The 21,818-nt window shown below is 37.3% G+C and overlaps 1 protein-coding gene across 1 annotated transcript in view; it reads right to left on the bottom strand.

Moving 5' to 3' along the window:
- LSM14A (LSM14A mRNA processing body assembly factor) overlaps positions 1-21,818 on the bottom strand; it is a 46,784-nt gene that overhangs the window by 7,571 nt on the left and 17,395 nt on the right. The window contains exons 3-6 of the mRNA XM_079722880.1: positions 19,730-19,859; positions 9,501-9,623; positions 3,864-4,043; positions 3,517-3,582 (exon numbers count right to left, since the gene is read on the bottom strand). Of these exons, the coding sequence (XP_079579006.1) occupies positions 3,517-3,582; positions 3,864-4,043; positions 9,501-9,623; positions 19,730-19,859 (499 nt within the window). The remainder of the gene's footprint in view (positions 1-3,516; positions 3,583-3,863; positions 4,044-9,500; positions 9,624-19,729; positions 19,860-21,818) is intronic.

Genomic DNA, 21,818 nt, shown 5'->3' with positions numbered 1-21,818 from the left:
CTACAAAACGTCAAATATATATTGGGTTCTCAAAATTTAGGAAGACTTTTATGGAAAGGATCATAGAAATCAAGATTTATAGTGAGAAAAATAGATGAACATTTATCAGCACAACCTGCAAGATAACACAAAAGACAAGAAGTACATGGTCTCAGACTTCCCTGGTGGCGCAGTGGTTAAGAATCTGCCTGCCAATGCAGGGGACACGGGTTCTATCCCTGGTCCGGGAAGATCCCACATGCCGCGCAGAACCAAGCCTGTGAGCCACAACTACTGAGCCTGCGCTCTAGAGCCCACGAGCCACAACTACTGAGCCCGTGTTCCACAACTACTAAAGCCCGCGTGCCTAGAGCCCGTGCTCCACAACAAGAGAAGCCACCGCAATAAGAAACCCATGAACAGCAATGAAGAGCAGCCCCCGCTCACTGCAACTAGAGAAAGCCCGCGTGCAGCAATGAAGACCCAAAGCAGCCAAAAATAAATAAATAAATAAATTTATATATTTTTTTTAAAAAGAAAAGACGTACATGGTCTCAACCACTCCAACCACTTCCTGCTTCACCTTTACTGTCTCCCTCTAAATGGCTCCATATTTTTCAAGTCTTCCTATATCTATTTTTTCTCTACAAATTAATACAATAACAAGATTTATGAGGTATGATAAAGCAATACCAAAGTAGCATAAATTATAGTGAAAACTTGAGAACCCACATATCCAACACAAGAGGAACAGTTAAGAAGAAAAAAAATTAAAGAGAAACATGGAATAGTATTTGATGTCGGTTAACAGAAAAATATAGAGCACAAAGCACTATGAATTCAATGATTATAATTATCTGAAATGTTTAACACATACTGATAAAGATCAGAAGTGACTATAGAGTAATAGACAGGTTTGTGCTCACTGTTCACTAAAATTTGGCAAACTGTCTAAGTTTGAGAAAACAAACCACAAAAACCCACAGCAGTATATCCAGACACTTAAATCTAGACAAGCAGGATGTTTAAACATTCAACTCTACTACTGAAAATGTCTTGGCCAAAAGCCAGAAAGTACAGCACAGTATTTCTGTCTTAAATTTTGAAGGGCAGTGAGAGATACTTTTATTTATTGCTTTACATGATTTATATTTTATTTATTTTTTAAATTGAAGTATAGTTGATTTACAATGTTGTATTAGTTTCTGGTGTACAGCAAAGTGATTCAGATAGATAGACACACACGCACACATACACACACACCCCACACACACCACACACACACATACATATATTCTTTTTATATTAAAATATGTAGCACTTCACGAATTTGCATGTTATCCTTGTGCAGGAGCCACGCTAACCTTCTCCGTATCGTTCCAATTTTAGTATATGTGCTGCCAAAGCGAGCACTACTTTACACAATTTTTTTTTTTTTTTTTTTGTGGTACGCGGGCCTCTCACTGTTGTGGCCTCTCCCGTTGCGGAGCACAGGCTCTGGACGCGCAGGCTCAGCGGCCATGGCTCACGGGCCCAGCCGCTCCGCGGCATGTGGGATCTTCCCGGACCGGGGCACGAACCCGTGTCCCCTGCATCGGCAGGCGGACTCTCAACCACTGCGCCACCAGGGAAGCCCATTACACAATTTCTGAATGATGGAAGCATGGCAATTATTTTATCTTGAGAAGAGAGGGGTTCTTTTTTCAAATTAAAAAAAAGTGAAACATAGTAAACCAAACCAAAATCTCTGTAATTCTATGGCACACAGCACAAATAAAAATACATATAGGGACTTCCCTGGTGGTCCAGTGGTTAAGACTTTGCCTTCCAGTGCAGGGGGTTCGGGTTCAATCCCTGGTTGGGGAGCTAAGATCCCACATGCCTCACGGCCAAAAATACCAAGACATAAAACAGAAGCAATATTGTAACAAATTCAACAAAGACTTTAAAAAAAAATGGTCCACATCAAAAAACAACAAATAAAAACATAAACATATAAAAATGTACAGAATAAAGTGTTTATACGTTTAAAATTGTATCTAGCTTTCTAAAATTAAGTGAAAGATCATCTTCCAATTATTATGTAATTAAGGAGATCACCCACTGCTTTTAATTTTTAATTTGGAAGAGTTTATAATTATAATTTATTCTCTGCTAATAAATTTAAAAATAATAAAATGGATGGATTTGGGGTAAATGTCATAGATTACAAAACAGATAAAGAAAGTATACAATCATATTAAATCAATAATAATGAAAGAAAGTTAAAGTTCTTGAATAATTACTTCAAAAAAAAAAAGGAGCCCAGAGCTTAATTTTAATGAGAAAACTTCTCAATTTTTTTTTTTTTTTTTTTTTTTTTTTGCGGTACGCGGGCCTCTCACTGCTGTGGCCTCTCCCACTGTGGAGCACAGGCTCCAGACGCGCAGGCTCAGCGGCCATGGCTCACGGGCCCAGCCGCTCCGCGGCATGTGGGATCTTCCCAGACCGGGGCACGAACCCATATCCCCTGCATCGGCAGGCGGACTCTCAACCACTGCGCCACCAGGGAAGCCCTCTCAATTTTTAAGGTACAGATAATTCCATTCTTTTAAAAAAAATTTTTTTTTATTGAAGTATAGTTGATTTACAATATTGTGTTAACTTCTGTTGTACAGCAAAGTGATTCAGTTATATATATTCTTTTTCATATTCTTTTCCATATGATATATTACAGGATATTGACTATAGTTCCCGATAATTCCATTCTTTTTTTTCTTTTGGCCATGCCACGCGGCTTGCAGGATTTTAGTTCCCTGATCAGGGATTGAACCCAGGCCGTGGCAGTGAAAGCACTGAGTCCTAACCATTAGGCCACCAGGGAACTCCCAATTCCATTCTTAAAAGCATAGAAAACAATTTTATAATGCTAACATGAAACTGACACAAAAACATAAAAAAATACAAAAGATAGTACAAAAGAGAAAGCCATAAAACAATGTAAATATAAATATACAAGTCCTACTTGCAGATAACATTCAAGAATATATCAATAGACAACTGCCTACCATCAAGTAGGGTTTATTCTAGACACGTGATGATTAAAAAAAAAAAATCTTTTGAAATAATTAGGTTAAAAAAAATTGAAATAAAAGTAGAGTGGTCCTATGTGCCTATCACCCAGCTTCCCCTCCAACAGCAACATCTTGATTATCTATTATACATTATCAAAAACCGGGAAAAACCAGGACACTGGCACAATATAATTAACTATACTACAGATCTCACATTCAGATTTCAACAGTTTTGGATGTTCTCATTTTTTGGTATGTCTTTATGTACAGTTCTATGACATTTTGCTACATATACAGATCCACAGTACCCCCACCATAAGATAAAGAACTGTTCTGTTACCATAATGAAACTCCCCTGTGCTACTCCTTTATAGTCACCAACCCTTGCTATTCATTTTTTATAGTAATTATGCATCATACATTTCAAATGTTCCCTCTATTGAAAAGCATAGGATAAGGCTTTCAGATCCAAGTAACAACTTACCTATTTGTCTCTTGCTGTCATTTCTGAGTTGTTCATTTTCTGGTCTTGAAACCTTGTGTACTTCAGCTATAGAACACATAGAAAGTGACAGTTAACTTAGGACACATAGTCAAAAACTTCTGGAAACTTAGAAATGGAAAAACAAACAAACCCAGAACAAAACCAAAAATCTATATATCCCCACCACCATCACTACTTTGAGTCAAATTTGAAAGACTGAACATTCTATCAAGTTCAGTTTAAACTTTCTAGGATCATTTACATAGAGTAAATGTTTTTAATGAAAGTAAGTTGAATGGAAGATGTTGACCAGTCAATTAAGAAATAGTAAATAGCTCAAGTTCTACCTCGCCTGTGCTCTTGATTCTCTATTGCTTTTTGGCTGGTTGATGGTAAAGGCCTGGTTGATGATACAGGGCTCCTTCTCCCAACAGGTGCCGGAGCAGGTAAGTGGGCCGAGGCTGTCTGCACTGCTTGTTCCATGGTTGGGCTTTTTCTCAAAGGGTCTAACTGAGGGCTTGAACGACCTGAAACGTAACCAAAAGATAAGAAACTATCCCTATCCTCTGGGGGTTTCAAAATAACCTAGACCCTATAAAAAGGTCTAGAGTTTTACTTCTACCAATTCAAATCCGCAGCACAATTTGAATCCATCTACTCGTTAGACCAGAGTTTAAAACTGTTTATCTTTAGTGGGCTGGTCACTTGATCAGTAAAATAAAATAAAATAAAATAAACCCCAAAACAAACAAACAAAAAAACTCTGGTACAAAATCCCCCAGGAATATTATCAAAGATAATTTAGGCAGGTCAGATGTAGGCTTTCCCCAATAACCACAACCACCAGATTACATTGAGACTTCAGCCATTATTTCTAGAGGCTTTAACTTTTTTTAAAATTTATTTTTGGCTGTGTTGGGTCTTCCTTGCTGCGTGCGGGCTTTCTCTAGTTGCGGAGAGCGGGGGCTGCTCTTCCTTGTGATGCACGGTCTTCTCATTGCAGTGGCTTCTCTTGCTGCAGAGCACAGGCTCTAGAGCACAGGCTCCGTAGTTGTGGTACACGGGCTTAGTTGCTCCGAGGCATGTGGGATCTTCCCAGACCAGGGACTGAACCCACGTCCCCTGCATTGGCAGGCGGATTCTTAACCACTGTGCCACCAGGGAAGTCCTAACTTTTTTAGTACGTTCTGAAGATATGTCTAAAGTGACACCGTTATATCTATAAGTATTATCTGCATTAAATTTCTATTATAAAGGAAGTAAAGAACTAGAAAGTCAGGTGAAGTTCTTCGATTCCTTAGAGTCCTGGGTAATTAAACATCAATACTAAAAGGCCAGCAACAAATAAACCCTTCAGATAATTACACAGTAGCCATACTCACCCTTTGCTGTTTGAATGATCACTTGGCAAATTTTTGCTTAATATGGGTTTTGTACTTACAAATTCCATTTTTTCTTTCATGAGGTTAGAGCCTGGTCACAGTATGAACAGAAGAATGTAACACTGGGTGCTCCCATCATGCTTTTGTCTCTAATGTTTGCCATAAATCTCTGCTCAAGATGCTCTCACATCCCATGATATTGCACCAAAATAGGTTTTGCTTTAAAAAATTGTCCTCATTTTATGTAAAAAAAAAAAAAATTCCCAAATATGCTGCAAATGTTACTACCCACCTGTGCTATCTGCACAGGCTCCAAACTGGGGAACTCCTGAGTACTGACAGCACATTGGTTGTTGTGCACCAAGTGCTTCAGGGACTGTTTATTAGTAATACTTCCCAAATATATGGTTAACTAAAGTATGCAATTACAAATGTGTGCCACCATTTCCAGCATTAATGACAAAGTTTACTCTGCCATTAATAGAAACACTGTAATATTCCCACTGATTATAATGGGAAATCATGGTGGTTTATATAAGTTTTGGTCTAAGAGAAAACATTTTGTAATCACTTATCACCTTATAAACAGATTTATTTGTCAAACAAGTGTTAAGTTTTTGGAAAAGCCTATTGTTTAGGTAATTTTATAATAGTACATTAAATGATCTTATAAACTTACAAAACTTTACTTCATTAAGGCTTTTCTTTAAGATCCTGTGACTCACAATATTACAGAACTGCAAGTGATAGGGCAATCACAATAAGTAATAACTCACTGCTGTGTATTTTTTTTTAAAATATTTATTTATTTGGCTGCACTGGGTCTTAGTTACAGCATGCGGGATCTTTTAGTTGCGATATGTGGGATCTAGTTCCCTGACCAGGGATCAAACCTGGGCCCCCTGAATTGGGAGCATGGAGTCTTAGCCACACGTAAGTCCCTGTATTTTAAAAACCTTTGTAATTAAAGTCTAGTACTACATCATGATGGCAATTTTGTTATAAATAGGGAAATACAGGTGATACTGGACATATTAGGAATAAACTCAAAAGCCCTCCTCGAGTTATCTTCACATTTTTATTCTTACAGTTACAAGAAAATTCTAGGTGTTAAAATTTTATAAACTTCAAAATTTTTAGTTGGTGAAATTAAAATGCAGATCACCAGGCCTTCTCTCCCATTGTTTTATTTAAACATACCTCTTTCTTCTAATAAATATGTAATTAAATTTTTAAAAAACATTTTAATCTATTATTTTAGTCTTAAGTATGAGGGAAGGATTCTAGAGTTACTTTTCCAAGTGATCAGGCAGTTGTCTGTTCACAACATCATTTATTGGATGGGTCATTTAGTAGTCTTTCTCTACTAACTTAAAAATAATATCTTTATCATATACGAATTACTTATTTATACTTGGATCTATTTCTGACTTTTGCTCTATTCATCTCTAAATTTATTCCTGTACTGCTTTATTTTATGTATACTTTATTAAGGAGGTAAGCCCTATCTCATTACTTTTATTTTTAAAACATATCTAGGTATACTTGCATGCTTTTTTTTGCGGTATGCGGGCCTCTCACTGTTGTGGCCTCTCCCGTTGCGGAGCACAGGCTCCGGACGCGCAGGCTCAGCGGCCATGGCTCACGGGCCCAGCCGCTCCGCGGCATGTGGGATCTTCCCGGACCGGGGCACGAACCTGTGTCCCCTGCATCGGCAGGCGGACTCTCAACCACTGCGCCACCAGGGGAGCCCTACATGCTTATTTATTTATTTTTTTTGTGTGTGTGTGCGGTACGCGGGCCTCTCACTGTTGTGGCCTCTCCCGTTGCGGAGCACAGGCTCCGGACGCGCAGGCTCAGCGGCCACGGCTCACGGACCCAGCCGCTCCGTGGCATGTGGGATCTTCCCGGACCGGGGCATGAACCCGTGTCCCCTGCATCGGCAGGCGGACTCTCAACCACTGCGCCACCAGGGAAGCCCTGCATGCTTATTTATTTTGTGTGTGTGTGGTGTGTGTGTGTGTGCGGGGTGGTACGCGGGCCTCTCACTGTTGTGGCCTCTCCCGTTGCGGAGCACAGGCTCCAGACGCGCAGGCTCAGCGGCCATGGCTCACGGACCCAGCCGCTCCGTGGCATGTGGGATCTTCCCGGACCGGGGCACGAACCCGTGTCCCCTGCATCGGCAGGCGGACTCTCAACCACTGCGCCACCAGGGAAGCCCTACATGCTTATTTTTAAGATAGTCTGTGTATCTGTTTTATTAGGTTCTCTTACTATTCCATGTAGATTTATTGAAAGTACAGTAAATTTAATTATTATGAGAAATAAAGTCTTCCTAATACTAAATCTTTTTATCTAGGAATAAGACATGTTTCTTTGATTACATGTAACTTCTTTTATGTCCCTCTATTATATTTTGTATCTTTCATCATAGAGGCTAGCCATATTTCTTATTATGTATTTTATATATAATTTCTATATCGCATCATTGCGAACATCTTCTTTTATCCCCATTAGAAATCAGTGGGTTAGGTTTTAGGACATCTATTTTTTTTTTAATTTATTTAAATTTTGGCTGCATTGGGTCTTCACTGCTGTGCACAGGCTTTCTCTAGTTGCAGTGAGCAGGGGCTACTCTTCGCTGCAGTGCACAGGCTTCTCATTGTTGTGGCTTCTCTTACTGCTGAGCACGGGCTCTAGGCACATGGGCCTCAATAGTTGTAGCATGCGGGCTCAGCAGTTGTGGCTCATGGGCTCTATAGCACAGGCTCAGTAGTTGTAGCTCATGGGCTTAGCTGCTCTGCGGCATGTGGGATCTTCCTCGACCAGGGCTCGAACCTGTTGTCCCCTGCACTGGCAGGTGGATTCTTAAACCACTGAGCCATGGGGGAAGCCCTAGGGCATCTACTGATTTTTATACTTATTCTCTACATTTTACCTCTATCTAATTTAGGTCTCATATTAGTTCTAGTTTTTCAGTGAATTCTCAATTCCAAGTAGGAAGTCAGCATTGGCAAATAATGCTATTCTAATATTCATACTTATTTCTTTTTCATGTATTCCTGACATAGCTAAAAATTCCAGAACAATGCTGAGTAGCAATGAGAAAGGGAATCCTTACTTATGATTTTAATAAGAATCCTTCTGGTGCTTCAATATTAAGGTTAATGTTGGTTATTAATTAAGATAGCTAACATCTACTGAGCACGCTCTATGTGTCAGGCATTGTTAAGGGCACTGCGTACATTAAAAAAAAAATGTAGCCCTTACAATAAGTCTGTTGGCTTATCAGTAAAGTCCTGTTTTATAGTATGGAAAACTAAAGCTTAAAAAGATTAAATATCTTCTCTAAGAAGGAAATCTTTAAAAAAATTAACAAACCAATACATACACACACAAATATACACTTATGTTAACCTAGATGAAAGTCTGGATGTAAATATTTGTTATTTCTGGGTGGTGAGATTATAGGTATTTTTATTTTCGTCCTATGCTTAGTGTATTTTTTAAAAAAAATTTATTGAAGTATAGTTGATTTACAAAGTTGTATTAATTTCTACTGTACAGCAAACTGATTCAGTTATACATATATATATACACACATATATATTATATATATATATATACATTCTTTTTCCTATTCTTTTCCATTATGGTTTATCACAGGATATTGAATATAGCTTCCCGTGCTATACAGTGCACTTAGTGTATTTCTAATTTACCTACAAAAAATCTTTAGAATGTTAAAAAATTAAAAATTGTTTTTTTAAATCAATATGAATAAAAGTAACTACAACTATTTCAAAATATCTAAAGTGAGATACACAGGATTATGTTTAGCATTGGCTTGATTTTACCCTCAAGTGCTTTAAAAAATACTGTCCTGATCATAATAGCATCTTTCTGAAATGACTTTACATTGTTTTATTTAAAAGTAAACATCCATAGAAAGCAATGGGCCAGTTTCACCCACTTTAGCAGCAGATAAAGAATCCTGGGACCACTGAAGGTTATGAGACTGGTTGGTGGAAAAACAGAATTAAAGAAATGAAACAGGATCCTTTAAGCTTATTAAAATGAAGATCTCCAAGCTCCAGGGATTCTGATGTAGCAGTTCTCAGGATCTACATTTTTAAGAAGAATTCCAGATCAGATGATTTGATTGTGAGTGGTCCACACTGAGAGCCACTGCTCTAGATTCTATGAGGATGCTAGGAAAGATGCAACAGCATAATGAATAGTTTGTTTCCTCAGCTACTATTTCAAATTCATCAAGGATAGTTCATCCTCAGTGGTGAGTCTGAGATTGACCAGTAATATTTAAGTATTATATACAAGTAATATAATTGCTTTGTAAAAAAAAAAAAAGTCAAACTTAGACAGTGTTCACCATTTCAGTTTTATGATCTAGGACTATAAAAAGTCTGAACAGTGGAAGTCATTCAATAATGTACTTATTGAACAACGATTAAAAATTTTTTTTAAAGAACTAAGTAGAAATTATACATGTGAGTTACAAGCTGCAAAAGCTCTTACATTCAGAGAAAGGCTACTATCTATAGAAATTTAGAATGGAAAATTTTGAAGGAAAAAACAGCTTACCTTGAGATAACTGTGTTTTTAGAGATCTTGTATCCTGTGTAAAGGCAGAACCAACTGCACTACTTTGGGATAGGGCACCGCTGTTTGATGCTTCTGTTCCAAAGGATGTCAAGGAGCTTCCAGCTTTAAGAAAATTTTTTTGAATGACAAAAAATTTTTTTTTAAATTTTAAACCTTTCAATTATATAAAGTAACACAGCATTTTAATGATAATTGTCCCTCCCGTAGCACCTGTGTAAATTAATAATACTGGAAATTAATGAAACTAAATCAAAAAATAATTTGAGAAATTTTTGACAATATATGAAAAGCAAGCCCATATATACTCTAGCACCTTTGGATGCAAACAATTTTTTTAACATATGCAATACTCTCCTGGACAGTTATACAGATGAGACAGCAAGGGTGTACATCAGATAGAGAAGTAGCAGAAATGGTACATTCAACACCAACATTAAGGTTCAATTATCTTAACACCAAGTATCTGCACAAATAGCCAAATAAGCAGACAGGTCTATGAAGAGCTTTTCCAGCATTTCCAAAGCAGTGGACAATGGACTCCAGTCCATTTTAATGCCTCCCCTCAGTACAGTATTGTGGGGCTGCATTCTGCCTAAAGCAACCACAAAAAGTTCTGGTAATATGAGGAACAAAATCCCTCGAAAGGACCTTTGCTATACTAGGTTATGTCAATCTTCTTTTCTACATTTCTTCAGAATTTATGGATCAATCACTTTCCATATGCTGTGCTCTCTTCTTAATATTTAATCTACATAGGTTTTCTCTAGCAGGAACTGTTTCAATAGCCCCTCTTCCCCCACCTCTAAATCCAATATAAAAGTGGTACTGAGAATAATCTTTTATGAAACAGAAAAATAATCACATCACTACAGTGCTTAGGACTCTCTGATGGCTTTCCACTGCCCTCAAGAAAAAAGTTCAAACTATTTACCTTAGTTTATAAGGTCCTCCCCCTTATCTGCCTACCTTTTTTCTCATTACTCATTTACACCTCTCTATTCCACAACAGAAGTTTAACTATCTGCTTTTAAATTACTTGAAGATTATGATCATGTTCCTCACATCTTCTAATCTCCAAGCTAAGCAACTCTAGTTCCTTCAACAATTACTCACCTTCACATGCTCTTTAAGCCTTGCCTCTTTTGACTTCTCCTAATTTAATGAATTCTAGTTGTTCATATCTCTTTTAAAACGGGGCATCAGAACTCAGCAAAGTACCTCAGACAATAAGAACGAATGGGACTCCTTTAGAGGTGTAATCCATTCAGGCTGCAGTCCCAGCCAGCTAAGGAGAGGCCTAACATAACCTCCCACAACATCCCCAGAAATGTTGAGACTACTGCTCTCAATAATTCTGTGGGATGCTGAATCTATCCCATTATCCCTAGTATTTCTGGGTAATGACCAAGACATAAACCGCTCTGATGATGTGTATTCAACCTCCATCCTGCTCTGACTCAACCTCCCACTGCTTGCGCCTGCCTCCCCCCCGCCACCCAACCCCATGAGCAAACTCTTCTATATCCTCCGTCTCCTTTCTGAGTTCCCGGTCATACTACACCCACCTCCCTCATACCATTGCTGCTATTGATTTACCTCAAATTATTTTTTATGTATAGTGTGAGACAGGGGTCATTGTTAATTTTTTCCAAATAGATATCCAGCTGCTGCAAGATCATTTGTTAAAAAGATTTCCCCTTCTATCCACAGGAAAATAAAAGTGAAATTTATAATCATCATTCACAAAAAAAAAACAAAACAAAACAAAACAAAAAAGATTTCCCCGTCTCCATTGAACTGCACTGGCATCTTTGTTTTAAATCAGCATTTAAGTAGGTCTATTTCTGTACTCTCTATTCTTTACCCTGGTATATTTGTGTATTCTTTTCTTTCTTTTTTTTTTTTTTTTTTAGCGGTACGCAGGCCTCTCACTGTTGTGGCCTTTCCCGTTGCGGAGCACAGGCTCCGGACGCGCAGGCTCAGCAGCCATGGCTCACGGGCCCAGCCGCTCCGCGGCATGTGAGATCTCCCTGGACCGGGGCACGAACCCATGTCCCCTGCATCGGCAAGCGGACTCTCAACCACTGCGCCACCAGGGAAGCCCTATTTATGTATTCTTATATCAATAATTCCCTGCTCTGAATCTTGAAATTGGGTGTATACCTCAAACTTCCTCTTTCTTCAAGAGTAGTTTGGCTATTACAGATTTTGTATTTCCATACAAATATTAGAATCAGCATGTCAATTTCTATTTTTAAAGTGTGATGGGATTTTGATCAGGATTGTGGTCAACCTGTAAACCAATTCTGGGGAAAGTGTCATCATAAAAATAATACTGAATATTCTAACCCATAAGCATGGATTAACTCTCCATTTATTTAGATCTCTAAATTCTCTCAGCAGTGTTTTGTGATTTTTATTGTAGAGCAGAGTTTTCTCAACTTCAGCACTACTGACGTGTTGGACCAGATAATTTTTTGTTGTGAGGGATTGTCCCATGCATTGTAGGATGTTAAGTAGCATCCCTGGCCTCTACCCATTAGATGCTAGTAGTATCGCCCAGTTGTGACAAACAAAAATGTCTCCAGGCATTACCAAATGTCCCCTGAGGGAGGGGGTTAAAATGAACTCCCCTCCACTGAGAAACACATAGAGATTTTAAAATGCTATCTTTTGTTACATTCATTCCTGGGTATCTGATGTTATTGGTGCTTTTGTAAGCTGTGTTGCATTTTATATTTCATTTACCAATAATTTGTTCTAGATCAGCAAACTTTATCTATAAGTAGCCAGATGGTAAATAAAATATTCTAGGCTTTTCAGGCCATATGCTCTCTGTTATAACTATACAACTCTGCCCTTGTAGTGTAAAAGTAGCCACAGACCACATGTAAATAAATGGGTATGGCTGTATTCCAGTAAAACAGGAGGCTGGTGGGATTTGGTCCACAGGCCATAGCTTACCAAATTGTCTGTTCTGAATACAAAAATACAGTTGATTTTTGTATATTTACCATGTATTCCCTTACCATGCTAAATTCACTTATTCATTCCAGTAGCTTGAATATTCCTTTGCATTTTCTACATACACAATCATGTCACCTTCAAATAATGACATTTTTAGTTCTGCCTTTCCAATCTCTAAATCTTTTATTTATTTTTTTCTTGCCTCACTGGACTGACTAGGACCTCTAGAACAACACTACATGAAATAAGACAATTCTTTCGCTTTATTCCTTACCTCAAGGGAAAAGCATTCATTATCCCACAATTATGTGTGTAAGCTTTTCATTTCACTGATCAGATTAGGAAATTCCCTCCTATTCCTTAGTTGTTGATAAATGGGTATTGAATTTTACCAAATGCCTGTTCTGTATCTCTTGGGATTGCAGTTTTTCTCCTTTATTCTGTTAATGTGGTAAATTACCAATGATTTTCAAATGTTAAAACATCTTTGCATTCCTGAGATGTCATTATGTAATATCCTTTTTATGAACTGCTGGCTTCCACTGCTAATACTATGTTAAGGATTTTTACATTATATGTTCAGGGAAATTAGCTGCAATTTTATTTTCTTGTATTGATTTCATTTAGATACCATTTAGGTTTTGGTATCTCAGCTTGCCTTGGTTATCTGGTTAGGAAGTGTTCTTCCTTTATTCTCTCAAAGAGTTTGTGTAAGATTGGTAAAATTATTTCTTCCCTAAATGGTAGAATTTATCAGTAAAGCAAATGGTCTAGAATTTTCTTTACAGAAGATTTTAAATTAGTTTCAACTTCTTTAACAGGGTGATACTGAGATTGTACTTCCTCCTGTGTTGGTTTAGGAAAGTTGTATTTTCAAGGAATTTGTCTATTTCATCTGAGATGTCAAATCTGTTGACATAAAGTTGTTCACAATATCTTCATACTATCCTTTTAGGATCTATAGTGATGCCTACACTTTCATTCTTTTTTTTTTTTTTTGCAATACGCAGGCCTCTCACTGTTGTGGCCTCTCCCATTGCGGAGCACAGGCTCTGGACGCGCAGGCTCAGCGGCCATGGCTCACGGGCCCAGCCGCTCTGCAGCGTGTGGGATCTTCCCGGACCGGGGCACGAACCCGTGTCCCCTGCATTGGCAGGCGGACTCTCAACCACTGCGCCACCAGGGAAGCCCCTACACTTTCATTCTTGGTATCAGTATTTGAGTCTTCTTTTTTTCCTTGTTTAGTCTTGCTAGGGGCTCATTAATTTTATGAAATTTTTCCAAGAACCAGCTCCTGGCTTTGATGATGTTATATATATTTTTTGACTTGTTTCTATTTCCTTGATTTCTGCTTTAAATTTTTTCTTCCTTCTAGTACTTTTGGGCTAATTTTCTTTCCTTTTTTTTTAGCTTCTTAATAAGCTGGCAGCTTAGAGCACTGATTTTAAAATATTCTTGTTTTCGGGGCTTCCCTGGTGGTGCAGTGGTTGAGAGTCCACCTGCCGATGCAGGGGACATGGGTTCCTGCCCCGGTCTGGGAAGATCCCACATGCTGCGGAGCGGCTGGGCCTGTGAGCCATGGCCGCCGAGCCTGCGCGTCCGGAGCCTGTGCTCCGCAACGGGAGAAACCACAACAGTGAGAGGCCCGCGTACCACAAAAAAAAAAAAAAAAAAAAAAATCTTGTTTTCTTATATATGTATTTAAAGGTATGAAATTTCCACTAAGCAATGCTTAAGCTCCACTCACAAATTTTGTTATGTTGTACTTTATGATCATTATATTTAAAAATATCTTATTTCCCCTATGATTTCTTCTTTAATTCATCAGTGATTTTTGTAAGTTTGCTCAATTTCTGTATTGAGCAAACAGAAATATACTATTTGTATATTTTTCAAGTTATCTTTATTAATTCCAAATTTAATTTCTTTGTGGTTTGAGAAGATACCACATATGATTTCAATTCTTCTGAATTTAATGTAACTCGTTTTATGGACCAGGATTTGATCTATCCCATTGATTGATCAATATTTACTTAAAAGAATCTACATTCTGCAATTGTTGGTGTTGGTGTACTATTTTATAAAAGTTACATACACATTTAGGATTGTTACAGCTTCCTGATGTACCGTTATGAAGAATCTTTCTTTATCTTTGGCAGCACTCCTGATCTTTAAGCTGCTTTGTCTGATGTTAATTTTCCTAACATAGTTTTCTTGTTATTAGTGTTTGTATGGTATGTCATGCCTTTTTCTGTTCTTTAACTTTCTGTCTTTTAATTCATCTCTTATAAACATCACATAGCAGGGTCTTTTTAAAAAAAATTCAGTTTGATGATCTCTGCTTTTTAACTGGAATGTTTAATTCCTTTATACATTACCAAAGTAGATATATATATATATATATTTATTTATTTATTTAGGCTGTACCACGTGGCATGAGGGATTTTAGTTCCCTGACCAGGGATCAAACCTGTGCCCTCTGCAGTGGAGGCAGGGAGTCCTAACCAATGGACTGCCAGGGAATTGCCCCCAAGTAGATCTTTAACAATTCTTTGTCTGTCATCCTAAATGCATGAAACACGCTCCTGGTTTATGCTAACTTTATTTATTTATTTATTTTATTTTTGGCTGTGTCAGGTCTCAGGTGCAACACATGGGATCTTCATTGTGGCATGTGGGATCCTCCGCTGCAGTGTGGGCTCCTTGTTGCAGCGTGTGGGCTCCAGGGCACGTGGGCTCCGTAGTTGTGGCATGCGGGCTCTCTAGCTGTGGCCCGTGTGCTCAGTAGTTGCGGTGTGCGGGCTTAGTTGTCCCGCGGCATGTGAGATCTGAGGTCCCTGACCAGGGATTGAACCCGTGTCCCCTGCATTGGAAGGCAGATTCTTAACCACTGGACAACCAGGGAAGTCCCTATGCTAACTTTAAAGTTCATAAGCATGTTAAGTATTCATTAAAGTCAGTGATTAAAAATTAATGTGTACAAAACACTAGAGACCTAAGAGAATCACTGTCCAATATGGTTCTGCTATTAAAGCAGCTAAAATGTACCCACTGGCTGAACCCATGTCCAGCCAATATGCCTCCATCTTGCCCACAAGAGTAGTATGAGACTTAGCATGTCATGGCTACTTTGATGCTTCAGTTTATTGTGAGATAATTAATTTTTCCTAATTAATGTCAGTAATGACCTAATCTTTGCACATAAAAATTATTTGTGCATCTGCTTAAAAAAAACAACAGTACTTAAATTCTATGCAGTGCATCATTCCTTTCAAAGTATGAGAGTATCTCTTTCTTCACAATCTTGCCAAAACAGAATATATTCAAACTTTTGGGTTTTTGTCAAATTGATAGTGAGAAATGAGGTCTTGGTGATGACTTAAGTTGTATATTTCTTATCATGAGCAAGATTTAAGCATCTTTCCATGTTTAAGCGCCATTTGTATTTATTTTTTTCTGAAAAAGGCAAAGTCAGTTTCTAATCTTTACAAATTTTTCTGTTGGATTGTAGAGCTTTATTTTTAGAAGCTCTTTAGATATTCAGGATATTAACCCATCACGATATAAATTGCAAATAAGGGCTTCCCTGGTGGTGCAGTGGTTGAGAGTCCGCCTGCCGATGCAGGGGACACGGGTTCGTGCCCCGGTCTGGGAAGATCCCACATGCCGCAGAGCGGCTGGGCCCATAAGCCATGGCCGCTGAGCCTGTGCGTCCGGAGCCTGTGCTCTGCAACGGGAGAGGCCACAACAGTGAGAGGCCCGTGTACCGCAAAAATAAATAAATAAATAAATAAATAAATTGCAAATAAAACTATGAAAATTAAAATAGAAAAAATTCCCCCCAAACAGCAATAGTGTAATCTTGATTTATTTAAACTTTCTCTTTACATCAGAATACTAGGCACAGAAAATGAAAACAAGAGGCTTAAATAAAAATCTGGCTTAATTTTACCAACACAAACTATATCTAAGTTAATTCCGTTTCTAAAAAACATCTGCCACCTTAATCAATGCTACAGTTTTCCTCCTCCTCGTTTAACTACTTCTAAATACCATATATAGTTCTCTAATTAGCCACTCCAAAAACTGTTCTGCTAGTATGAAAATCAAACAATCAAAAATAATCTGTCACTGCAAAAATTAAGTCTACCCACATGGAAAACACAAGCAAAACCTTCTACCTTTTTGACACCCAAAGAACACTAAACCAGCAACCCCCAATATCAAAATTAGATAAAAGCATTTATAAGGAATATGTATTTCACCACCACAAAATACTTTGATTAGAGGAGCAGGATGTGAAGAATAGCAGAAGCAGTATTTATTATGTAGATACTTTGTGCTAGACCCTGTTCAAATGCATTATACATATTAAGTTATGCAAACTTCACAGTAATGTAGAAGGTAAGTACAATAATCCAAATGTTAGCTAACTATTCAACTTAGTGAAAGGAGTCTCAAAAGGATAATATAATTTGCAATTGTCCCTTATCTGAATCCTCAGAATAGAATTCTAACAGTTATAACTAACGTAGAGTATATCTTGATTTAACATGTATAAGCAACATTGATCTTCACTTGACTAGGATTAGGAGGTACGTGGACGAAAGCTACCCTATTTCACCAATCCAACAATAAATCTGAAAGTAATTAAATATTTAAATTTTGATTAGGGATGAATGTCTGGGTTACAACCCACCCCCCAACAAAAATAAATAAATTTGAAAAACGTCAAACCTGTGTCAAAATTGAAAGAGGAGTACACTGAATATCAATATATTCCTCCATCTAGCTCACCAACTACTAACATCTTGCCACGCCCATTCCATTTCTTCATTTCTTCATGTTATGATATACACACTTCTCTTTTGCCTATATAGACTACAATCAGTTTGCCTCCTCACCCTCAAATACTTCAAAATCGTCTCCCCAAAACAGACATTCTCTCATATGGTTAACCACAATACCATTACCACATCTAAGAAAATGAACAATAACACCACCCAACATTTAGTCCTTACTCAAAGTTCCTCAGTAGCCCCTAAAACATTCTTTATTATCAACTTTTCCTAAAACTCGGGATCCAGTCACATATTATATTTGGATGCTATGTCTCTTCAGTCTTCCCAAGTCTAAAACAATCCCAGGACTTCCCTGGTGGCGCAGAGGTTAAGAATCCGCCTGCCAACACAGGGAACACGGGTTCGAGCCCTGGTCCGGGAAGATCGCACATGCCGCGGAGCAACTAAGCCCGTGCGCCACAACTACTGAGCCTGCGCTCTAGAGCCCGCTCGCCTAGAGCCCGTGCTCCTCAAGAGAAGCTACCGCAATGAGAAGCCCACGCACCACAACGGAAGAGTAGCCCCCGCTCGCCGCAACTAAAGAAAGCCCGTGCACAGCAACAAAGACCCAACACAGCCAAAAATAAATAATAAATAAACTAATTTAAAAAAAAATAAAGATCGAATGCAATTAAAAGAAAAAAACAAAACAGTCCCGCTGCCTCTGTTCTTTACAACATTGAATCCTTTGAAGAGCCTGGCATTCTGAATATATATCTCAATTTCTTCATGATTAGAGTCTGCATTTTCAGCAAGAATACCACAGAAGTGAAGTTGTTTACCCCCCTTCCCCCGTATCATCACATCAGGAGAATTATAATCATTAATTATGGCAATGCCAAACTTGACAACTTAATTAAGATGGTGACCATCAGATCTCTCCATTATAAAGGCACATTTTCTCCCTTTGGAATTAATAAGTAAACTGTGGGATGATACTTTTAAGATCATTTAAATATCCTGTTCCAACACCATTCACCCAATGATTTTAGCATCCACTGATAATTCTTGTTAATTATTTCACTAGAGATTACAAAATGGTGATTTTCTATGTCCACCACTCTTTCTATTTATTAGCTAGTGTTATTCTAAAAGCATTGTTTCCTCTTTTTCCTCTTCTTTTTAAAAGGGGCCTAGATCCCTTTTAGTGGGGAGAGGTATTTAGAAAGCAAGAACTGGGTTTATACATGTTCTTTGCTACTGGGTATCATTGTTTCCAGGCCCTTCCTATGAACAGAGTCAGGAAACAACCAGTTTTTAAAAAATGAGTTCACACCCATATCTCCAATTCACATTCACCACCATAGCATTCTTCTTTACCTTTCCCCATTCCATATTTATATCTCCCTTCTCCAAGGTAAGAATACCATTTCTCAACAACATCAATATATTACTCATTTGCCCTATCCTATAACACATACAAAATAGTTTCAAAATTAACACCACCAATACCACTACCAATAATAAACCCTAAGTCAAGTTTGTTTTTAATAGTTGTATTTATTCCTACAAGATATCTTACTAAGAGTGTAAAAATTTACTTGAATTCTTATTTCTGTGTGGTTATGTTACCTGATATATACTTAGTACCAGTTGTTTCTGTTTGTATTCATTCAATTTTTGGATTTACTTTTTTCCCATTGTTTTTTATTTTGTGAATAAGTAAAACATTTACATACTTGAAAAGTCACAACTATATAAAAATATTCATAGAAAGGAATTAATTTTAACAAAACCTGTTAACATACTAATGAGTTTCAAGATAAACCTGAAACTGGATTTGTGATCAGTGAAATAAACTGGTAAGTGATTATTTCAATGGAATTAAAAAAGATTAAGGGCTAGAGTTTGAGATTTAAAACTCTTCTTTACTGTAGAAATTTCAATAAAGGTGTACTTGAGAGCTAAAATGCACAACTATAAAAATAAACACAAAAAAATCTGATGTGATTATACCTAGCTTTTGTACATGATAACCTTTGTCCTCCAATCATAACTAGGACTGTTATTAGCCTAGCCCTCCGATATTTTCTCCTTATAGTGTTATATATTGATATTGCTCCCTAATAATGGCATTATCTCTACTTCCCTTTTTGAAAACCCACAATGTTGGAAAAAATGCTTATTTTAAATGGATATATCTTATGTAAATTTAAAATAACATTCAATAAAATTTGGTAATTGGATATATGTACATTTTTTTTTAAACGTTAGCATTCTAAGAGATGGCCTTTATAGAACCACTAATCATTAAGGACATTAAAATAAAGTCTTTAAAATAATAGGCTACAAAAGGAACACCAAACAATATGTCTGAAAATTTGTGGTTTTATATATCTTTGTGGTAAAGACAGGGAAATATACAAAAAAGAAAGAAAAAAGGAAAAAAGCACAACATACCAACACCAACAGCCCCAAACTGCTGCCCGACTAATGAACTTGGACTGAACTGACTGTATGTTGGCATCCTGCCGAAAGGTCCATAGGAGCCCACTGACTGGAATGAAGAAGTAGATGAGCCTAGTGAAGACTGAAGAAAAGATCACGGGTTAATTTTCCAGGCTCTAAACAATATGTATATAATGGAAAGAAATTCGGATATTTACATTTTAAAGAAAACTATTAAATTACAACTACTAGACACAAAAGCAATTATAACAACTTGCAACATGCATTTAATGTTAAAACAGCTGAATAACCTGATTGCAGTATTTATATACATGTGTCAATTGTACGCAATGTGATTTATAAATGCTTTTTTCTACAATGAACTCCTCCTCTGAGTTCAGTTTTACAACAGATTTAGGAAAGAACCAAAGAAAAGTTACCCGAATAAGTAAACTAACTTTGCTTAAAGAAAAAATATGAGAAAAATCAAATTTCATTATAGTACTAAGTTTCAGTCTGGTGGTGACATAAGTAAGACATCTCACTTTTGATTTTACTCTTATTTTCAATCACTTGAGGTATACTATTAAATTTATGGGAAAGAAATGCAGAAACAAACTATCCTGTACAAAACCACCTACCACTTACACTTTTAAATACAGTTATTATTACGTTAAAGAGCACTTTATAACAAGCTTCTTACTAAACCTAAAAAATATATATATAAATATATTAATATGTATATATATACATTAATTTATCTTAACATAAAATGTTTTATAATATAAATATGAAGTGTACTAACAGCCACCAGGATACAAGTTCACTGATGGCAGAACCCTGTCTGTATGTTTGCTGCTAGTATCAGACATATGGCAGGTATTCAATAAATACTACTGAATGAATGAATCAAAAGATCAAAAGCCAAAATTTACAGTGGTTGGAAGAAGTTTTTAAAAATCGTTTTGAATTGTGCTCTCTAGGTTATTGTCATTCCATAAAACTGATTGATTAAATAAGTTGTTCTCTGCAGAGTTATCAAAAGATATGAGAGTCCGATAACATCGCTCTTTGGTGTAGGCAGCTATTTCTATGAGAATGTCTCTCCTCTCCCTCCATTTAAGAAGTTCGCATTTTCTCAGGATTCTTTCAGACTTAATTCCTCAAAAGTAAGACTTATAAAGCAGGGGATAGATAAGAGTAGAGAATTTCTCCAGTTTATGTTGCAAGAACCAAATTTATTATTTCTTAAAAAGCTTATCTTATATTCAGAAAAATAGTAAGTAAATGTTAAAAGGTACTTTCTCTTTTTTTCCCATTTTAATTTTATATAGCACTTAATATTTTCTTTAGAAGAGTTCATTAGGTATTTCCTTTTAATAGCTGGAAGGCACATTCTATGCAAGACAATAGATATTTTAATAGTCAGTTTTGTGAAAACCTAAGATTTTTATCACTCACAGGATAAAAAAGAGGAAGTTAAAAAAACCCAACAAGCATATTTTACTGCAAATGACCAAAGACTTTTTTTTTTTTTTTTTTTTTTTTTTTGCGTTACGCGGGCCTCTCACTGCTGTGGCCTCTCCCATTGCGGAGCACAGGCTCCTGGACGCGCAGGCTCAGCGGCCATGGCGCACGGACCCAGCCGCTCCGCGGCACGCGGGATCCTCCCAGACGGGGCACGAACCCGCATCCCCTGCATCGGCAGGCGGACTCTCAACCACTGCACCACCAGGGAAGCCCGACCAAAGACTTTTGACAAGAAAAAAACCTTGAGAAGGAAATGGATTCAGCAGGAAAACCATATGGGGGCCACAAAGTTTTTAATCATCTATGCCAGTAACTAAAAATACTCATGTTAACCTGCCTTCCTCTGCTGCTATAGTAGAAATTCAGAGTTTCTATGTGCTTCCAATTAACATATAAACAGGTACTATAATGAACATCTTAATTCATAATTTACAATCTTTTAGACATCATGTGTTTCTGTTTTAAATAAAATACACAAATTTTATAATTCCTCGGGCTTCCCTGGTGACACAGTGGTTAAGAATCCGCCTGCCAATGCAGGGGACGTGGGTTCAATCCCTGGTCTGGGAAG

Source organism: Hyperoodon ampullatus (assembly GCF_949752795.1).
Source record: "Hyperoodon ampullatus genome assembly, chromosome: 18".
NCBI classification, from domain to species: Eukaryota; Metazoa; Chordata; class Mammalia; order Artiodactyla; family Ziphiidae; genus Hyperoodon; species Hyperoodon ampullatus.
The sequence above is the reverse complement of the archived record's forward strand: the minus strand, read 5'-3'. Positions and strand labels throughout refer to the sequence as shown.